This window comes from Lathyrus oleraceus, chromosome 3 (genome assembly GCF_024323335.1).
Source record: "Lathyrus oleraceus cultivar Zhongwan6 chromosome 3, CAAS_Psat_ZW6_1.0, whole genome shotgun sequence".
Taxonomy (NCBI): Eukaryota; Viridiplantae; Streptophyta; class Magnoliopsida; order Fabales; family Fabaceae; genus Lathyrus; species Lathyrus oleraceus.
Window position 1 is genome coordinate 169,791,084 of NC_066581.1, and position 21,136 is coordinate 169,812,219.

General features: G+C 34.7%; 2 protein-coding genes across 2 annotated transcripts; one reads left to right on the plus strand and one right to left on the minus strand.

Moving 5' to 3' along the window:
• Nucleotides 1-4,910: 4,910 nt before the first annotated feature.
• Nucleotides 4,911-7,611, plus strand: LOC127126055 (actin-depolymerizing factor). Its single transcript, XM_051054906.1, has 3 exons — nt 4,911-5,097; nt 5,287-5,552; nt 7,181-7,611. The coding sequence occupies exons 1-3, from the start codon at nt 5,074-5,076 to the stop codon at nt 7,329-7,331; spliced, it is 441 nt and encodes a 146-aa protein (XP_050910863.1). The 5' UTR covers nt 4,911-5,073; the 3' UTR covers nt 7,332-7,611.
• Nucleotides 7,612-8,345: 734 nt separating this feature from the next.
• On the minus strand, nt 8,346-10,692 carry LOC127126056 (inorganic phosphate transporter 1-4). Its single transcript, XM_051054907.1, has 2 exons — nt 10,601-10,692; nt 8,346-10,207 (listed from the first exon to the last, which is right to left on the minus strand). Exon 2 carries the CDS (start codon nt 10,151-10,153, stop codon nt 8,549-8,551), a length of 1,605 nt encoding a protein of 534 aa, XP_050910864.1. The 5' UTR covers nt 10,154-10,207; nt 10,601-10,692; the 3' UTR covers nt 8,346-8,548.
• Nucleotides 10,693-21,136: the final 10,444 nt, after the last annotated feature.

Below are 21,136 nucleotides of genomic sequence, written 5' to 3' on the forward strand. Positions count from 1 at the left end.
GTCCCTGTCCAAAATTTTAATGAACAATTCATTTGAAATGGACATTGTTTTGCATGAACACAACCCTTGCGTAGTCACAAAACAGAAACCCCAAGAATTCTGACCCTGTGAGTGTGACGACCGTCACAGGTCACAAGCATGTTACGACCGTCACAGGCATATGTTACGACCGTCACGGGGCCAAAACAGAAACGCCTACAATTTTGGATCTGTGTGACGACCGTCACAAAGCACGTGACGACCGTCACGTCCTTGTTACGACCGTCATGGGTCTGCTACGAATGTCACGCGTCTTGCTACGACTGTTACCAATTTCAGACCGTCAAACACACCTCGATTATTGATTCAGTATGATTGATCAACAGGCCATTGCTTCACCATACTAATGTCGGATTCCGAAGCAAATGACCATTGATCGCTCAAAGGAAAATAACCACTTAGTGTTTGAATGAACGAAACAGAAACGGTATATCACATATACCGTACTTTGCATTAGGATTACTTATATCATATATGAGCTGATCGGTCTCAATTGCGTAACCTATGGACGATCGATGTATCGCTGCTTCACCATACTAATGTCGGTACCGAAGCATAGTCAACATCAATCATCCAACTCGTACACTCATGATGCCAAATTTAATTACCCGTTTAATTAATTGATTCATTCTGTCTTTTAATCATATTAATACAGAAAATAAACAGCTATCCGAGTCATGGTTTCGTAAGTGGCTCTGATACCACTGAAGGAGAATTGCGGTCCAAAACGCAGCGGAAATTAAAATTTCTCCTTTAGAGATCCTTACGAATGGTCATGATCAGTGATAGAATATTTACCTCTTGTGATGATCGAAACCTTTGGTGCAGATCTCTTGTGACGATCAAAACCTTTGATGCAGATCCACGAAGCAATCACGAACGTTGAACGATGACAACGTCTCTACTCAGTCCACACGAACGGGTTCCTTCAATCTCAGTGCTAGCTGGTACGAATGAAGGCTTTGAGTGAGAGAGAGAGAGAGTGAGAGAAAACGAAAATAATGCAACCGCAATTAATGCTTCTGCACAAGGGTTCTATTTATAGAACCACTTGTGTGGGCTTCAAGCTAAAAAGCCCACTTAAGTGTATTTTGGCCCATATCTTATAATATGCCCAAAATCACTTAAGCCCATGGTACTTTACCATATTTCGTATTCTACTCAAGTACACCGTACCTTACGATGTTCTATAATTCACTTAAGGGCACCGTACCTTACGATATTCCTTAGTTACTCTATCTCTCATCAATCCGTCCTTTGTGTGTGACCCTGTAGGTTTTCGTGACGTTGACAATTATATTAAATCACGCATTTAACATAATAAACAATGAGCGGTATCTAGCAACACATCACTGCTACCCAAGACACGAAAATGTCATGTGATCTGACAAAACCATCTGTGATAATAATTATGTGTATAATTACCCTTTTGCCCTTATGTCTATATTGAACACAAGGCATAGACCGCGTCATCCTTGTCCAGTTCAATATTGGGCCCATAGACATTTATCCTGTTATGCAGGATGGGCAAATTCCATCTAGGTCACTCATGTCCCTCAGCATGCTTCGTGGAGTACCCATCAACTGTCTTTATGGTTATCCAGTTACGGACAACGTTGGATCAACAATAAAGCACTCGACTCTACATCTAGGATCCATAGTGGTTTCAGGTCGAAGAGTGGTATACACCATTATCACCATGAGAATAACTTATGACACTTTGCATAACATTCTATATAGTATTCTCATAGCGGGTCAATCCGGTATAAATATTACTCCTAATATTCATACCTATGTTTAAGACTTGATAACTCTTTATCCATGATCCATGAGATGTGATCATCAGTCTACAAACATAATAGTCTTAATGCTTTAATGTTATCCCACTTCACACTAAAGCTCGACTACAGATACTTTAAGAATAGTGCCCTTATGTTTAATGTGTTTTCATGATTAAGTCACACTTAATACATTAAACGGACTATCTATTCTAGGGACTTTATTAATCAACCATAATAAAGAAAATTCCTTTTTATTATTCGATACAAGTACCAAAAGTATTGGCCTCTAGGGCTTACACCAACAGATAGTGGTGTATACCACCCTTCGACCTAAAACCACTATGGACCCTAGATGTAGAGTCAAGTGCTTTGTTGTTGATCAAACATTGTCCGTAACTAGATGACCATAAAGACAGTTGATGGGTACTCCATGAAACATGCTGAGGGACATGAGTGACCTAGGTAGAATTTGCCCATCTTGCGTAACAGGATAAATGTCTAAGGGCCCAATATTGAACTAGACAAGGATGACACAGTCTATTCCTTGTGTTCAATATAGACATAAGCGCAAAAGGATAATTGTACATACAAGTATTATCACAAAAAGGGATTTATGAGATCACAAATATTTTCGTGTCTTGGGTAGCAGTGATGTGTTACTAGATACCGTTCACTATTTATTATGTTAAATAAGTGATTTAATATAATTGCCAATGTTGCCAAAACCTACAGGGTTACACACAAAAGGACGGATTGATGAGAGATAGAGTAAATAAGGAATACCGTAAGATACGATGCACTTAAGTGAATTGTAGAACATCGTAAGGTACGATGCACTTAAGTAGAATACGAAATATGGTAAGGTACCACGCGCTTAAGTGAATTTTGGTATACCATAAGATATGGGCCACACACACTTAAGTGGGCTTTTTTTCTTGCATCCCACACAAGTGGTTTTATAAATAGAACCCTTGCGCAGAAGCATTTCACTAGATGAAATTTCGTCTCTCTATCTCTCTCACACACTCAAAGCCTTCATTCGTAGCAGCTAGCACTGAGACTGAAGGAATCTGTTCATGTGGACTGAGTAGAGGCGTTGTCACCATTCAACATTCATGATCACTCCTTAGATCTACATTAAAGGTTTCAATCGCCACAAGAGGTATCAATTCTATCACTGATCATGCCCATTCGTAAGGATCACTAAAGGAGAATTTTTAATTTCCGTTGCGTTTTGAATCACAATTTTCCTTCAGAATCGCGCCATATATTTTCGCGGAGAGATTTAGAGAGCCCTGACACACATTGAACAAGCTGGTAGTGGTCACATTTCTATGTTTGCTGGCGGAAAAATGATGCACCATCTTCCTAGTTAGATCTTGGTAACCAATGATTGATAATATGGGAAGGCTCATGTGCCAGCATATTGTCACATCCTTGAATGTTCCCGCAATAAGCTTGCATTTCAAAGAGTCGAAGCCCCGACCATTACTATTTGATTATTAATTGAGATTATATGCTCATGCGTGTCACTTTTGCCATCAAAGGATAACAAAGACGGTAGTTTGAAATTTTCTGGAACTTGATCTCCCTAGATTACTTCTGAAAGAGGTGAAGGATAAAAAAGCTCATCTTCTACTTCCTCTTCCCTAGTGCTCTGCGTTTTCTGAAGTGTGTGAACACTTTCTAGCAAAGACTCATATTGCTAGCATAAATTCTCCATAATTGTCAAAAGTTGTGCTATGTCTAGTGGAGTGCGAGGTTCACTCATATCAGGAGATGATCCAAACCTCATGTTATTATGGTGTATATGATATTTTGTGCGGCATGAGAAAGTTTTACCGAGATCCCACAATGGGAGCTAAATGTTTATGATAAACACTTTTGGGATAATCTCCTTAAGGCGAATCGGGTGAGATCACAAATGTACTGTAATTTAGGCGATACTTGTTTCTTGTCTTTCTTCCCTATATGGTAAGCTTTTTATACCCATCTTCAATCTCCAAGATCATTTAAGAAGTGTCTCTCAAATTCTTTGTTATGTGATAACCATAACGCCCGTCGTTCTCATTACTATCATGTAAGGTCTTCTCGATAACTTTCTGGAACCCTCGTGAAACCTTGGAGCTACCCCATAATTGTCACGTTGATTCTTACATGTCGTCTATCAACACGTCTCTGATAACCCTAAAGCTCGGGCTCCGACTTGCTTTATCCGTGGCAACTCGACAGTTGTCTTTCTCTGCAAGTACGCTCCATACTGTCTCTCCATACTTGGTCTCAGTGATTTATAACTCGACTTCAGGAATTCCGGGATGTACAACACACAAAATAGTAATATGACTCTGAATGTTATGACAATAACCTCAGTAATATCAACATCTTGGGTTTTGTTGGATTGATTTAAAATACTGATGATGCTTAAGTTCACGGTTTTGCGGGTAGTAATTGTTATTCCAACATCCTTCATGTTGAGTTGATGGTGCTACATCAGGGTTTACGTATGACTTGAGAACTTAACAACAAAGACCTATTGTGTTCTTCTGACTCAAACTCTATTATCAAACTTATCTCAAAGTTTGTTAATATTTGACATCACTATGTCGCGATTCTTCACGACATTAAAGAGTTTCTATATAGAAAATTGCGAATTCAAATAATCCATACTCTTGAAAAAAAATATTTGTGCCGACTATCTAGCAACACATGAGGTTGATAATTTTTAGATAATTTAAATATAAAAAAATAAATAATATTAATTTAATATTTTTTTTCTTTTCCTATTCTCACTTGTAAAAAAAAAAGTAATATTATTTTAATATAAGTATATTCATATGTGATTGATTTGAATAGTAAAGTTGAGGAACTCGGTCGTAATAAGCAGCTGTTAGTATACATGAGTAAGTCATTGCTAAACATTAAATTTTTATTTTTATTTTTATTATATATAAATTAACATGACACTTATAAGAAATGTAATTATCTATGCAGCGAATCGAACGTGGATTTGAACTGCTAACGCAAGCAGTGAACAAAAGTGGGGTCCATTGGCGGTGAAGAATCTTAATTTGTGATGCATTATTTCACACTCCCTCAATTCTGTTCTCGTTAGCGTTGTCTCAACGCACCGCCCCACTCTTATATCATTTTATTTTTTCTTAACTATTTTATTTATAAAACCCACTCCAAACTCTTCCCTAAAATTACACTCAAATTTATTTCACTCCTTCGCTTCTTCAACTCCAGATTTTCCATGTCTTTCAGAGGTCTCAGCCGGGTAAAATCATCACTCTCTAATCATCATGAATTTTCTTTATTCTAGGCTTCACCAATTGATCGTTTAGGGTTTTTCACCTTTGAAGCGTGATTTTAGTAACAATATGTTTGGAATTTTGGATTAGGGATTTTAATCACGGTTAATTTATTTTTAGAAATATTTTGGATTTGAATGTGTTTATGATTGCAGCCGAATGCTTCATCAGGCATGGGTGTTGATGAGAACAGCAAAAGCACCTTCATGGAATTGAAGCAGAAGAAGGTTCATCGTTATGTTATCTTTAAGGTCGATGAAAAGAAAAGAGAGGTTGTTGTTGAGAAGACCGGTGGTCCTGCTGAGAGTTATGATGATTTTGCTGCTTCTTTGCCGGAGAATGATTGCAGATATGCTGTGTTTGATTATGATTTTGTTACTTCTGAGAATTGTCAAAAGAGCAAAATCTTCTTCATTGCATGGTTAGTTTTTTCCACCCTTATTAGTTTCGTATATGTTTGGTTCTGTGGCTGAGAAAATTGATTTTGTAAAACTGATTTTGATTAAAAGTGGTTTAAGACAAAGTGATTCATGTTTGGATGACTTTATGGAAAATTGAGTTGATCAGTAAATTTTAGTCTAAAAATCGTATTTAGACTAGAAAGCTTCAAGGAGAATCAATTCTGGAGACATAATGAATTCTAGTTTAGAAGAACTAAACATGTTAAAATCATTACAAAGTCAATTTTACACTTCTGGATTGCTTTTGACTATTCCAAAATGAAAACCAACATACACTTCCTCTATTTCAAAATATACTGCTTACTAACATTGTGTGCAATTAACTTGTTCCAACCACCATGATGTCTGGACTCTGGAAGGCAAGACATGATTATGCATTTTCTTGTGCAAGTGGCATATGATATTATGATTCGTGCGCTATACATATGTTTTGCAGTTGCTAAATAACTATGCCATGTGATTAATTTGAGTCTGTCAAAAGAGTTTTTTTTGCACTTTCTTTGATTATGCAGATATATGTTTTATTTCAATGTCTTGGCCTAAGTTTATTGTCTTATTGTTTTGATGTAATGTTGGTTTTTTATTTTACTAAGTGTTGTAGAATGAAAGTATTGTAATATTTAACTCCATGCGCTTCAAGTTACCCCATTTCCATTCTAGTTGCAGCTGTCAGACATATACTTTTCATGAGTATTTTCTCCCAAGTGCATTTAAGTAGCTGACAGAGCATTACTGGCTAGAAATTTTTATCCTAATATGAAATAGTGTGACAAATAAAACAGTGTCAAACATCTTTAGGCTTCAGTTCAACCATATTTAGAGTAATTTTTATGATTATTTGGGGCAGGGTAGTGTTTAATTTGTCCAGCTGTAACTTAAGACTTTAATGTTCATAACATTTAGGTGTTTTCAAATGTTTCAATTCCTTTCATTTCTGTAAAATTCAGTTTATAGTGGCAAATATTTGTGTGTGATGATATAGTATTCCTCAAGTAAGAGGATGGAAATTGTCCATGGTCCATTCAACGGGGGACTCTTTGCCTCTCTATCTCCCCAGTTTTCTACGGATCTTGTTCCCTCTAAAACTCTAATTAGTGTAGGGTAAGGTAATTTATTGTCCTGAAATCCGATGATGGGCTCTGGAAGGAAATAGTAGTGTTTGCCCTGGTTCATGTTTAATTCATTAACCAAAATTGTAATTCATGCTTTCATACTTTCATTGCTTCTCATGAAAACTTGTACAATAAATATGGATAAGAATTTTTTCTTGTTGAACTGATTAAGCACTGTGACCGGCACAATTTTCACTCTGATTGTCTTTAGAAAAACTACTTTCTTAAAAATTGTCGATATCTTGTTTGAGTGGCATCTTTGCTGCTGCTACTTCCTAATAAAAAATTGTCAATTCTCATAATGATATCTGGCTTTGCATGCCAATTTTATTGCTTAGTAAATGATTGTCTTACTTGGAGTTGTCTTCCTCCTCTTGTTCTTGTAAAGGACAAACTTGAGTTGGAAGTTATTTTACTTTCTCTATGATTCTGCCACTGAGATTATCATTCTTGGTTATTGATTGTTTGCTATTCAGGTCTCCTTCAACTTCTCGAATCCGCGCCAAGATGCTGTATGCCACAACTAAAGAAAGGTTTAGACGCGAGCTAGATGGTGTCCATTATGAAATCCAGGCTACTGATCCCACAGAAATGGATCTTGAAGTGCTGAGGGACCGAGCACATTGAGACTTTAATAAAGTTAATGATGTTCTCCTCAAAATCGTTTACTTTTAATGAATTATCTGTCCTTGCTTTATAAGTTACAAAACCCATCTAGCCACAAAAATGTACCTCCAAAAATATGAATTTGGATTATGGAGGCTGATGATGGGTTTAAGCTTTAAGCAGTTACTGTTGTAAATGCCAGTCTGCTTGACTGTACTGTATGAGTTTGAATTTATGGATCCATATGTCTTGGGTACTGAAATCCATTGTTATTAATTTGATAACTTGTCATGTTTTGGTATCTGTAATAATTTCAAAACCTGCATTTATCAGTTGATTCTTTTGAAACTAATTTATCATGATTGTAATAGAGAAAACATGTCATGAGTAAAGTACAATTGTCATCGGTAGTTCATCATGATTGTAAAATGAGCAAAATGTCCAATTCAAGTATATTATGATTGTAACTGACAAGAGTTCATTGCTTCTTGTTCATGCTCTTTCTAGTAAATGTTAGTAAATGAAAAAGAATGATGGAATTTTGTTTAATTGGTGTAATTTTGTTTGTCTGATTGAAGGCAATTCCCGAAAAAAATTATACGAGGAACAATTAGAAGTGGGTGTACTGGCATAGAATTTTTAACTGAACACAAATGGAACTTTTTATAAAAGTTTGACTGTTGATGCCATAAAGGATGGTTTAAAAACTTTGTCTTAGAGAATCTTATTCTGTATTGACCCCAAATTGAAGACGCAAGTTATTGAAAAAGTGCTGAGAGCATAGTCTGTAAATAGACTGAAACCTAAACCACAACTAGTAGCATAAGGGTCAATTATTTTACGTCTGTCCAACTTCAATATTTTGTTTTTTGTTGTCAGTACTCACAAGGAAATAAAAAACTGTCAAAGTAGACTCACTGTTGTAGACTCAATTCCATGTAACTCTTTTGATAACACTAGCTCAGTAAAAAAAAAAAGAGAGAAAATTGAAAATAATAAAAAAACAAAAAACAAAACTGAACAGAGTGATTGGCCGAAACTATAATTACTACATAATCAAATTGTTAAACACCATTTGTAACACTGAATTTGATATTCGCAGAACTGATGGCTCATTAGTTTCCCTGAAAAGACCTAGACAAAATTTATAAAAATACTGAAGAGAAGGGGATGCTTTGTGACTCCTAAACAAATTGAAACTGCTTTATTACAATAAAGACAAGATAAATAAATTCAATCTAGACAAGTGATTCTGTTCTTTGGTTATTAGAATGAGATGGCTCCAATTCTTCATTGACTTCAACTTCGTCCTCTTCATTCTCACCTGACATCTCCTCTAATGATTTTCCATTTGCCTCGGGCACCAAGAAAGTAAAGCCAAATCCCAAAATATTGACTACACCCAACACTATAAGTGAATTTTGCACACCAATACCCGCAGGATACCCTGCATCTGCTTTACTCTTGTCCTTGTTTTGTGCCAAGTACAAGAACCCGAATGCACCAACTATAGCACCAAGCTTTCCCGCTGCGGATGATATTCCATGGCAAGTAGATCGGAATCTAGCAGGAAAAATCTCTGCTGGCACAACAAATGTGGTAGCATTAGGTCCGAAATTTGCAAAGAAGAAGGTCAAGGAATACAATACTACAAATCCTATTCGGTTTTCCTTATGTGTCCAATAATCATAAGGAATGGCGAGGGCAAACATGAACACTGTCATAAAGAAAAATCCCATCAATTGAATTGTAAATCTTCCTATCCTGTCAATTAGAATCACCGTACACCAGTAGCCTGGAACTGTACTGCAAAGAGCAATAAGTGTTTGAGCTCTTGCAATTTTGTAAACTTCGTCTAGTGCATTCATGGTTTGTGCAGGAGGTATCCAACCAACTGCACTGAAGATATCCTTTTGAAATAGATTTTGACTATAAAATGCTATATCAAGCAAGAACCAAGTGGTTGTTGTACCAAGAAGATGTAGTCCATGGCGACTTAGAAACTCCTGTGAGAATAAGCCATATTTCTTCTTCTCTTCTATCTCTGGTTCAGCTTGAATATCAACCTGTAGAACCTTAGACATATCTGCTGCTGCCTGTGCCGTGTTCTTAGCAACTAAAGCTGTGTAACGGGCCGTTTCTGGCATCTTCATCCGCCAATAGTAAGTCAGTGCAGCTGGGAGTGCTCCTACCATTACGATTATCCTCCAAACGAAGTCTGCTTGTGGAACGGTTGAGCGAATTGGATCGACAGCATATGATGGAGAATCAAAATAAGCCTTGAATATAGCAGCAATCATGATTGCAAATATACCACCCGCCAAAATTCCAAACCCCTGCATGGCAAAGACCGCAGCAATGAAGGCACCACGAGTCTTCTTATTAGAATATTCAGACATTATGGTAGCCGAAAGCGGGTAGTCTCCACCAATACCAAACCCAAGGCAAAAGCGGAAAAAGCAAAGAGTTGTCATGACAGATTCGGGAGTGTGTCCAAAAGAAAGGCCTGAACCAACTGAACATAAAACCATAATCAAGAGTGTCATGCCATAGACTTTTTTCCTACCCATCTTATCACCAAGCCAACCAAAGAAAAGCTGTCCTGAAAGTGTTCCAATGAAAGCAACCCCATTTACCGCCGCTGATACATTCGGAGGCAATGTTCCCGGCTTTGCTGCACCATCAACATGGTAGTATATACGGCCTAATAACTTGGTAACAAGGGAAATGCAGAAGAGATCATATGCATCTGTAAAAAACCCCATACCAGCTATGATGATTGCAGTGAAATGGTACCATTGTGTTTTAGCCACATCAAGTGCATTTAGCACCTCCTTTGCCATGAATTTTCAATCTAAAGTCACCAATCTCCTTACGTTTTTCTCTTCTTGCCTTTCCTACAAAAGTGTAACCAAGAATCAGATTCCATTAACGGAAACATCTTTGTTTTGAAAGAATACAAATTTCATAAATAATCAAATTAAAGATCTTATATCAGATGAAATCAATCAACAATAATTACACCATCAGCTGTACCATCTCATTGAAAATTGAATCTCACAACAGATACGTAAAAGATGCATGCAAATATATCACAAAAAATATAAAAATTCAAAGCCTCTAAGACAAGTGATATATATTAATAAATCTTTATATGATAGTGACGTGATGCATGTACAGAATGTGACATGATGCATGCACAAAATACGACACGAGATATAGATCAATCATAATACTAATGCTAATACAAAGAAAAAAATAATGATAGAAAGAGACAGAAAAGAACTAACCTTGAAGTGTAAGACAATATTACTCTAATATCGCTGTAAGAAGAAATGGTAAAGAATGAAGAATAGATCAGTGTGAGAGAGACAAGAAGAGAAGAAGTAGATTTTATAGGGCTCAGAAAATAGAAAATACAAAACAAATTCTATTTTGTAAAGAAAATATTCCGGCATATACCTCTTTCCTTATAATGCGGTTTCGTTTTGTTTAACTCGGTCAATCAATACACTTCTTCTATTTACGACGTCGTTTTGGGTATTAACCTTCCATTATTTCATTCCGCTAATGTTATGTTATAATTACTATACTTATTAGATTTATCATGTTTTATATAATGTATATATTTAGTATCTATTCTTCAGAACTAAACCATTAACAACAGCCTGATATACGGACTAAAACCAAAATTCATAATTCATAACTCATAAATTAAATAATTAATGGTAATAACTATACTAACGTATGTGCAAATATTTCTTTTTAAAAATTGGAACATAATAAACATAAATTTTAAAATTATTTCAAGAAAAATATTCTGATTACTCCAACTATTCTTAAAATATTTCGTACATATCAGTTTTTTTTTTCTATTATTTGTAAATATATGAATGTTTATTAATTCTTAAAAAAAATTAAATTAAATTATTTCTTATTTGAAGTTTTTTCTTTAGACTACTATGGTAGGATATTAGAATATGTTTTTTTTTTAATATTTGAAATTTTTACATAATAAAATAATAAATAATAATATTAAACAATAAAGTTCATCATAAAATACTTAAAACAAACATATATGACATAAAATTATATTAGTATCAATATAATTTTTTAAAAAAAGTGTAACATCCAAAACTATTTAAAATCACGATCATTAAAATAGTAAATTTTTAAGAATATAAAATGCAGAGTTTGCCCACCCATAGACCTTTTTTTCTATTTTTGCTATTTTAAGTTAATGTTATCTTAATCAAAGAATTCTAACAAATAACTATAGGACCACCCTAAATTATTTTATTATGTAAATAATAATATTAGAATATAAAATTTCAAATTAAAAAAAAAGCATATTCTAATATCCTACCATAGTAGTCTAAAGAAAAAACTTCAAATAAGAAATAATTTAATTTTTTTTTTAAGAATTAATAAACATTCATATATTTATAAATAATAGAAAGAAAAAAACTGATATGTACGGAATATTTTAAGAATAGTTGGAGTAATCAGAATATTTTTCTTGAAACAATTTTAAAATTTATGTTTATTATGTTCCAATTTTTAAAAAGAAATACTTTGCACATTAGTATAGTTATTACCATTAATTATTTAACTTATGAGTTATGAATCATGAATTTTGGTTTTAGTCCGTGTACAGGATGTTCTTAATGGTTTAATTTTGAAGAATAGGTACCAAATATATACATTATATAAAACATGTTAAATCTAATAAGTATAGTAACTATAACATAACATTAGCGGGATGAAATAATGGACGGTTAATACTTATAATAGCTAGCACCAGCTCTATACCCAAAACGACGTCGTAAATGGAAGAAGTGTATTGATTGATCGAGTTAAACAAAACGAAACCACATTATAAGGAAAGAGGTATAAGTGTATTGATTGATCGAGTTAAACAAAACGAAACCACGTTATAAGGAAAGAGGTATATGTCGTAATATTTTCTTTACAAAATATAATTTGTTTTGTATTTTCTATTTTCTGAGCCCTATAAAATCTACTTCTTCTCTTCTTGTCTCTCTCACACTGATCTATTCTTCATTCTTTACCATTTCTTCTTACAGCGATAATAGAGTAAACCGATAATAGAGTAATATCGTCTTACACTTCAAGGTTAGTTCTTTTCTGTCTCTTTCTATCATTATTCTTTTCTTTGTATTAGCATTAGTATTATGATTGATCTATATCTCGTGTCGCATTCTGTGCATGCATCATATATATATATATATATATATATATATATATATATATATATATAAAATTTCAAATTAAAAAAAAAGCATATTCTAATATCCTACCATAGTAGTATAAAGAAAAAACTTCAAATAAGAAATAATTTAATTTTTATTTTTTTTAAGAATTAATAAATATTCATATATTTATAAATAATAGAAAGAAAAAAATTGATATGTACGGAATATTTTAAGAATAGTTGGAGTAATCAGAATATTTTTCTTGAAATAATTTAAAAATTTATGTTTATTATGTTCCAATTTTTAAAAAGAAATACTTTGCACGTACGTTAGTGAGTTATGAATCATGAATTTTGGTTTTAATCCGTGTACCAGGCTGTTCTTAATGGTTTAATTCTGAAGAATAGGTACCAAATATATACATTATATAAAATATGTTAAATCTAATAAGTATAGTAATTATAACATAACATTAGCGGAATGAAATAATGGACGGTTTATACTTATAATAGCTAGCACCAACTCTATACCCAAAACGACGTCGTAAATAGAAGAAGTGTATTGATTGACCGAGTTAAACAAAACGAAACCGCATTATAAGGAAAGAGGTATATGCCAGAATATTTTCTTTACAAAATAGAATTTGTTTTGTATTTTCTATTTTCTGAGCCCTATAAAATCTACTTCTTCTCTTCTTGTCTCTCTCACACTGAACTATTCTTCATTCTTTACCATTTCTTCTTACAGCGATATTAGAGTAATATCGTCTTACACTTCAAGGTTAGTTTTTTTCTGTCTCTTTCTATCATTATTCTTTTCTTTGTATTAGCATTAGTATTATGATTGATCTATATCTCGTGTCGCATTCTCTGCATGCATCATGTCACATTCTGTGCATGCATCATGTCACTATCATACAAAGATTTATTAACACCACAACGACCCTAAAACCCCCAATGATCCTATACAACTAGGAGTTGTCACTCATTATACTTTTATCAAGTACAATTGATGCCCACCGTGAGACCCTAGTAGAACTGACTTGGGCCACCACTGCATGAGACAACCAGGTTGTTATCCTGATTTTCTTCTCCGCCATCAAATATGATGAACAAGTGCTTAGCAACTCCGATCAATAGTATTTTCGGAGCGATGAAGATGCCATAGCGTAAATGCATGCCTCCATGGACGATTTCCATTGTTAGAATCATACTCTAGAGTATAACATCCTCCACATCCAATTGCACCAGCCGAGCGCAGACCCTCATAAGGAGACAAAGGTTTTGGACCCCAAACCTCTCTTTGACGAAATATGGGAAGCCGCCATGCTAAAGAATTTCAAACTTCTATCTCTGTCTAAACTTGATGGATGCATCAATCCCTAAGAGTATGTTGCCTCCATAAACACGCATATGAAAATTATTGGAGCCCCCGATTCCCTGATATTCAAGCTTTTCTTGAGAATCTACACGGATGCAGAGTTAAGGTGGTATATGAACATGCCACAAATTTCAATCACCAGCTACCAGGATCTAATGAAGAAGTTGGTCCATCAGTTTATGGCTAGCAGACATAGAATAATGTCTACCACTAGTCAGTTCAGCATTTGCCAAGGTCTTACCGATTGCTTTAATGAGGAGACTATCAAAATCGTCAATCCCAACTAGGAGATGTTCGTGGGTGCATTATAAAACAACCTAAGAGCTATAGATTTCAACAAATCCCTCGCTCAGAGGCCCACTGCTTCTTTGGTAGAGGTAGTGACATATGTATAGGGCTACATAAAGGGTGAGGGAAGCAACACTGAAAGACGACAAAAGATGTTAAGGAGCGGACAACTAGAAACCCTGACAATTTGCATCATTCTTGTATAAACAATTATACCTCGCTTGTTAGAGACATGCCTCCTTCAAATGGAGAGAGAGGTCTACAAAAAGTTTCACACCCTTAAACACCTCCCGTGAATAGATATGACACAAGTTCCTTCATAAGCATGGAATCCCTCTTCCACCAGTTCCTAACTCATTCATCATGGGGGCATGAACCCAGCAAGTGGTGCAAGTTTGACAAGGTCAAAGGACACCGCACATAAGATTTATTTCAACCCAAGAAGGAGATATATCACCTCATTCAAGATGGACACTTGAAGAAGTAAGTCAGAGGTGGCCCCAACTAAACGCGATGCCCAGGGAAGCATTAGATCCTTGAAGGGCAAGGAACTAAGCAAGAAAGGCAATGATGGGCTAGTGCGATATACTTTTAACACTATAGTAGGTGGGTTTACCAGAGGCGAGGAGACCAACTCTTCCTGCAGAAGGTATACACGCCTAATTATGATTCTAGAAAGCTTGCCCTTCGACATTGACTAAAGCAAGAAGGAATATATTGAGTCAGAGTTCACCTTCTTTTAGAAAGACACCTCAAGCATCCATCCACATGATAATGACCCCAAGGTCATAGCAATAAGGTGCGATGACTGGGAGATTATGAGAGTGCTTATTAATTTGGGAAGCTCAACAGATTTCCTCTACTAGGATGCTTTCAAAAGGATCCGCTTGGATATAGATGATCTCAAAGCCTTTCATGTCTCATTGGAAGGATTCACAATCGAACAACTGCAGGAAAGGGCCACATCACCTTTAACATTATGTTTGGGGATGAGGAAAGTACAATAATGATCAAGGTAAGATGTCTTATTATAAATGCATTATCTTCATATAACATGATGATATGATAACATTATTTTAACCAGTTAGGAGCTTCCTTGTCCATATTGTACTTGTGTATAAAGTACCCATTGCCTGAAAGACAAGTTAGGATTATCCAGGGGGACATGAAATCTCCAGGAGGTACTACACAGATAGTTTAAAGTTGAAGATGGTGACTATGAACGTGGTCTATGCCCAACTGTCAGACACACAATAAATGAACATTGTAGATTTGAAGCTAGAAGTTGAACCACAAAAGATACCTCTAGAGGACAAAGATTTGGCCACCTCACTCCATAGGAGCCTGGGGGTGGAAGACAGAGAGACCAATTAGAAAACATTAATTTTTTAGGCGTTATTCCATGTTTAGTTTAGTTTAATAAATCCGTTGGATTTGTTAAGGAGAGGTACCATATCTTGCATGTGTATGGTTTATATTTCATGAAATTCTATATTTTGTGCGGGGGGCTCTTTTCCCCTACGTTGGCAATGATGCACAAGGGTTTTTAATGAGGCGCCTCACATTATTATATAACACTATTTCTTTATTTTTTTTTTGGAGGGATTGATAATTAGAGTGGAACATCTTATAAAAATCTCCTAAAACATAATCACTTATGTGAACCCTCATGGAGCAATCCTTACTGTCAAGGAAATTCACTTACGTTGGACTCATGAAGGAATCCTTGCCTCCTAAGAGGCGATAACTTATGTTGGATCCTCATGGAGGAATCCTAGTCATCCAAGAGGCAATCACTTATGTTGGATCCTCATAGATGAATCCTTGCCTTCGAAGAGACAATCACTTATGTTGGATCCACGTGGAGGAATCCTTGTCACCCTAGAGGTAATAATTCATGCTAGATCCTTATGAATGAATCCTTATTTACCAAAAGGCACATTTATAATGGATCCTCACGGGGGAGCCATCGTTCCGTAAGACCATACAAGGTTAAAAACTTGCTCAAGGTATTCCTAAATAAATAACATAAGTAAAATAAGAAAGTGCATGCAAGCCCATTATTTAACTAATCCCCAAGTGGTAAAAGTACAAAAGAAATCCCTTAAAGGTGCCATTAATCATTACAAAAAATCCCCTATAAGCATAGTTACAAAAAAGGGCATGGTTAGAATAAAGAATTCACAAAGGGCAAGAACAACGGAGCCCCAAGCTCAATATCCCTCCTCCAAAACCCTTATTTCTTCGAAAACGCTCTCCTTGCGAGCAGAATCCTCCTCATGAGTGTTTTCCTCCCGAGCCTTGTTTTCTTCAAGTTTTGTTTGAGCACCTGTTTACCGTGAAATTTAGTAAACAAGAATAAATTTCAATTTACTTAAGGGATTAAAATCGAAAAGATCCCAAGACATATTTTGTTTGAATCAGGAACTTTAAATGATTTTGGCATAAATGTCAAAATGTGTAGTTATATAGTAATAACTGAAAATAAAAATAAAGTTTAAAAGTGATGACTTAAATGTAAATTGAAATCGAAATACATATGAATATAAAGACTGAAAATGCAGAAGAGATTTGAATATAAAAAGTTTTAATTTATAAAAAGTTGAACACATATGTACATTGTGAAACTCTTATCTCAATCACACATATATTTTGAGTTATGTAGAGTTGCGTACAATTGCGGACCCCTAAAACTCAAAGTTAGCGCTACTTATATACTAATCCTAAGGTTACCATCTACAACGATCGACTACACATAATATGCCACGTCTTTAACTCCATGCAGCCTTCGTCTTCGACAAACTTCCACGTGTCTTTCAGTAACCATTTGATCTTATCCACTTACACTTCATTTGACCACGTAGAAAATGTCTTGAAACTCTGAATTTTACTAAGTCTCCAACTCTTTAGTCCGACTGTGATTTTGACCTTAGTAACATTCCATGTCGACAAGTCATATTTGTCGAAATCCTCATGGCCATTATTCTCCATTTGGACTTTACACTAAAGTCGTTATTATATGACTTTTATCATATTAATTCTAGGTAGCAAATTACCCCCAAAAATGCCATGTTTCGATTTTAGATCAGAATAGAGAAATGTGACATTTTTTTACGTATTTTCGACACCGCTCCAACTTCTTCGCTGACGTCATCATCATCATTACCACTTTACCGCGCATTGTCATTTTCAGAAAAATCTTTTTTGAATCCCATCATTGCTCCTAGTTTCTAGGAGATCATGTTTTTGCACATCTCATTAAATGTTCCACTCACATCAATTCCTCTACCTCTTCCCAATTTCCCCACTTCTCAAGACATTAACCGATCCACATTACCACACATCTACCAAGTGTCCAATACCGAGACGGAAAACAACTTATAAATACCTTCACAAAACTCTCTTTTCATCTTCTTAACTTCTCGCTTCCAATCGTTCTACACACAGAAAACCCCTTTCCTTCATAACAAGCTCTACAAACTTCATCAATGGCAGCTAACGCTTCATCCAACAAGTTTGACACTAGAAAAAATCTAATGGCTTACACGATTTTTCCATCAGAGAACGATGAAGGGAGATATTTAGTTTCTGAACTACCAATGTCTAAAGAGAGAATCTCCATTTGGGAAAAACATGTACTTATTCCCTTTTCTCTTTCTAGCAAACTAATGGTATTCTTAGGACCATACCCAACCGTTAAAACTCACAATGAAAAAGTGAAGAACTTTTTTCTGTGTTATCCCGTCACTATGCCTTCAACGTTCGAAGAACGCTCTCTCAATTTTTCCTTTATGGAGACATCTGCGCGTGTATGACAGTAAATTCATGACCATTAAGCTATGGATAAGCTTAACATCAATAAAACTAGAGTCGCCACCGTGCTTTTATTATTTCCAAAGGAAAAGGGAAAAGTACGAACAAAACCCAAAGATAAGAAGTTTTCAAATCAAAACTAATAAAATGCCAGAGATTACAGGTAAGGGGGCTGGTTACACAGAGGGAAGGTGTTAACACCCAAAGTGTCCTAGGTACTCATAGGGGGCCCTTTTTTATGTGCGCATATGTATTTGATATAAAAGATGTTTGACAAAAAATGGAGTGTGGGGATGAGAAAAGAGTTCATTAATTATATTTTTGTGTTTGACAAGACCTTCGGACTTGTGCCTACGTACCAACATAAAAATGAGGGATCAAAACCTCGTAGTTCGGGGTAACAATTTCAAAATGAGTGAATTGCTTTTAATCAAAAGTTTAAAAGGAAAGGGGCACAAAAGGCCAAAAACATTGAATCAAGTTGTTAGTTCTTTTTGTCTTTTGAAATTTTAAGTCAATATAATTAAGTTTATTTACAAATTTGATTTAGATTTTTTTTTTGAAAATTCAATGGCATAAGGCCAAAGTTTCTAATCATTTAAACAAAGTCTAAGTTTAAAATCACAAGCAAAGAAAGTTTTTGAAAACGGGGAGAGACTTTCAAATTTAAGAAGTAGGAGGAGATGAAGAGGCTATCCTAAGCATAAAATTAAAAGTTAAGAGTTGAAAAGACTTGACCAATAGGATGCAATCCAACAAACAAGAATGTCATATAGCATTCCATTTTCCCTTGGACTTTGAATCAAACAATAATCAACAAGCAATTAGCAGTATCCAAACATCAAGAAGATCAAGGAATCAAATAAAGATAGCCACATCTAAGCAAGCAAATCCATAGCTAGCAGTCTTCTTTGTCTTCTCATGTACCAGATGAAATATTCCTTGATAAACTCAGAACAAAAACATCAGACATAATAACAATTAGCAACAAGATAGAGTAGCAGATGAATTCATATGAATCCCAAGACTTGCATCAGATGGAGACTCAGTTTATAATAACTTGATCTCAAAATGTTGGCATTGGCCAAGTCCTTTTTGCACAGGGAATGTTGCATAGTTCTAAGTCCAACAATTCAGATCAAGATCAATAGTCCACCAAACATTTTTTAGGGTTTTTTGTTGTTTATTAAGTATTTTAAGGTCCTAAGACCACAAATAAAAATCAAAATGCACAAAAAAATATATACAATCACAAAATATGGCTCAAATGAGCAAAGTGAAAATGACATAAACATAAACATAAACAAATTAAATGAAATGTAAATGGCAATGAATGACAAATGAATGAAAATTAAATTGCATAAAGTAAATGACTTGAAAGTAAAACAATATTAATAAGAGTTAGTCAAATGTTAGTTAAGTCTTAGTGGTGTTTTTGTTTTTTAATTGATTAAGTCATTCTTTGGAGAACATTCGACCATCCATTCACAAGCATGGATCCTTAAACCAAGACATCTTCCATAGGAAGGAAAAAATGTCAAGTTTTCACACAATACCATGAAGGATGGGAGACTTACAATCTCACTTACTAGAATGCTATGCCTTTAGGGTCAAATTTAGCTTTATGTTAAGCAATCGTAATTGGACTTATGTAGAAGTCACAACTATCTGAGGCCAGGCAATAAAAATTTAGGTGTTAATGCATGTTAGAGATTTGGTATAGTGAACCAAATTCCTAAAATATACCACACACTAAAAGAAAATATCAAGAGGGGTGGACCTATCTCATCTATACTTGTATTAGCTCATTTGATACAAGGTCATTGATGAACCAATTAGTCTTAAGACATTAGAGATTTCATTGGTGAATGAAAGGAATGAGAAATAATAGGGATGAAGATGAAGAGGGAGGGGAGTGATAAAAACACAAATTGATCATGGGAGGAATTTTATCAAATTAAAATTATTCATTCATTTTGGGAGATGAAATGTATATTTCATCAATCCCCTAAATTCAATGATTTTAATCCAATAAAAGTCAAATCAACCTTGAGCAATGCCCAAATAAATAGTCAAACATCACAAGACCATAAAAATGACTATACATAATTTTTACACATTTAATCAATTAAAAATCAATTTAAAAATGCATTAAAATACAAATTAATTTGGTCAAAACCTAAAATCTCTTCAAAACACCAAATAAATGGCCAAGAGATTTATCTTAGGTCAAACAAGGTAAAAAGACCTTAGACAAAAAAATTCATGATTTTTGAAAAGTTAGAAGTATTTTTAAACAATTAAAAATATGCACAAAAACATTTAATTCATGAAAAATATTAAAATTAATCCAAAAAGTAATTTTAAATCAGAAAATGAAAGAGAAAAATATTTAAATATTTTTGGTGAAAGTCCGATATTTTTTGGATTAAAAATGAAATTAATATGAATTAAACAAAATAAAAGAATTAAACAGAAAATCAGAAAATAAAAAGAAATTCAAAAAAACAAGGGCCATCAGATCTTCCTCATTAATTGAGGTGGCATATATGATAGCCACGTGCGTGCTATCTACCATAGTCTTCAGTCAATGCGTCACATGGTTGGTAATCAAAACAGATGCCTAAGATTAAAACGTAAGATCATGATCCAATGGTTTTGGACATGCCAACACATCACCGGAGCCATAGCTCCGGTTGTCTTCTCTGGTGGACCTCACCGGACTGGTCCACCATCAACCGCCATGAAAATGAAAAACAAGGATATGGATTTAAAGAAAAAATGCGCAGGAGCTCGAATCTGGCCTCAATTTTCTCCAATTCCAAGTATATAAAAAGATACATGGATTTGAATTTTGAGGATCATGAACTGAGTTGCTTCGATTTGACCTCAAAGCAACTCAATCTTGTTGCCTACATTGGTAGGACTTCATCCAACCAAAAATCAATCAAAATAATTGAGAAATGAGGGAGAATCGAAGAAGAGAAGTTTCTGAAATTTCACCTTTGAGTAGATTCGATTCAGATTGATCTTGATATGAATTTGCTTGATTCTTCCTCCTCTTGCTTGTAGTAATCAATTGAGATGAAAAGGAAATGAACCCTTGGAGTTTGAACCTTAAATTAGAAG

Coding starts and splice junctions, on each gene's coding strand:
- LOC127126055 (XM_051054906.1), top strand. CDS start 5,074: ATGTCTTTCAGAGGTCTCAGCCGG. Junction 5,098..5,286: donor CTTTCAGAGGTCTCAGCCGG/GTAAAATCATCA, acceptor TTATGATTGCAG/CCGAATGCTTCATCAGGCAT. Junction 5,553..7,180: donor AAAATCTTCTTCATTGCATG/GTTAGTTTTTTC, acceptor TTTGCTATTCAG/GTCTCCTTCAACTTCTCGAA.
- LOC127126056 (XM_051054907.1), bottom strand. CDS start 10,153: ATGGCAAAGGAGGTGCTAAATGCACTTGATGTGGCTAAAACACAATGG.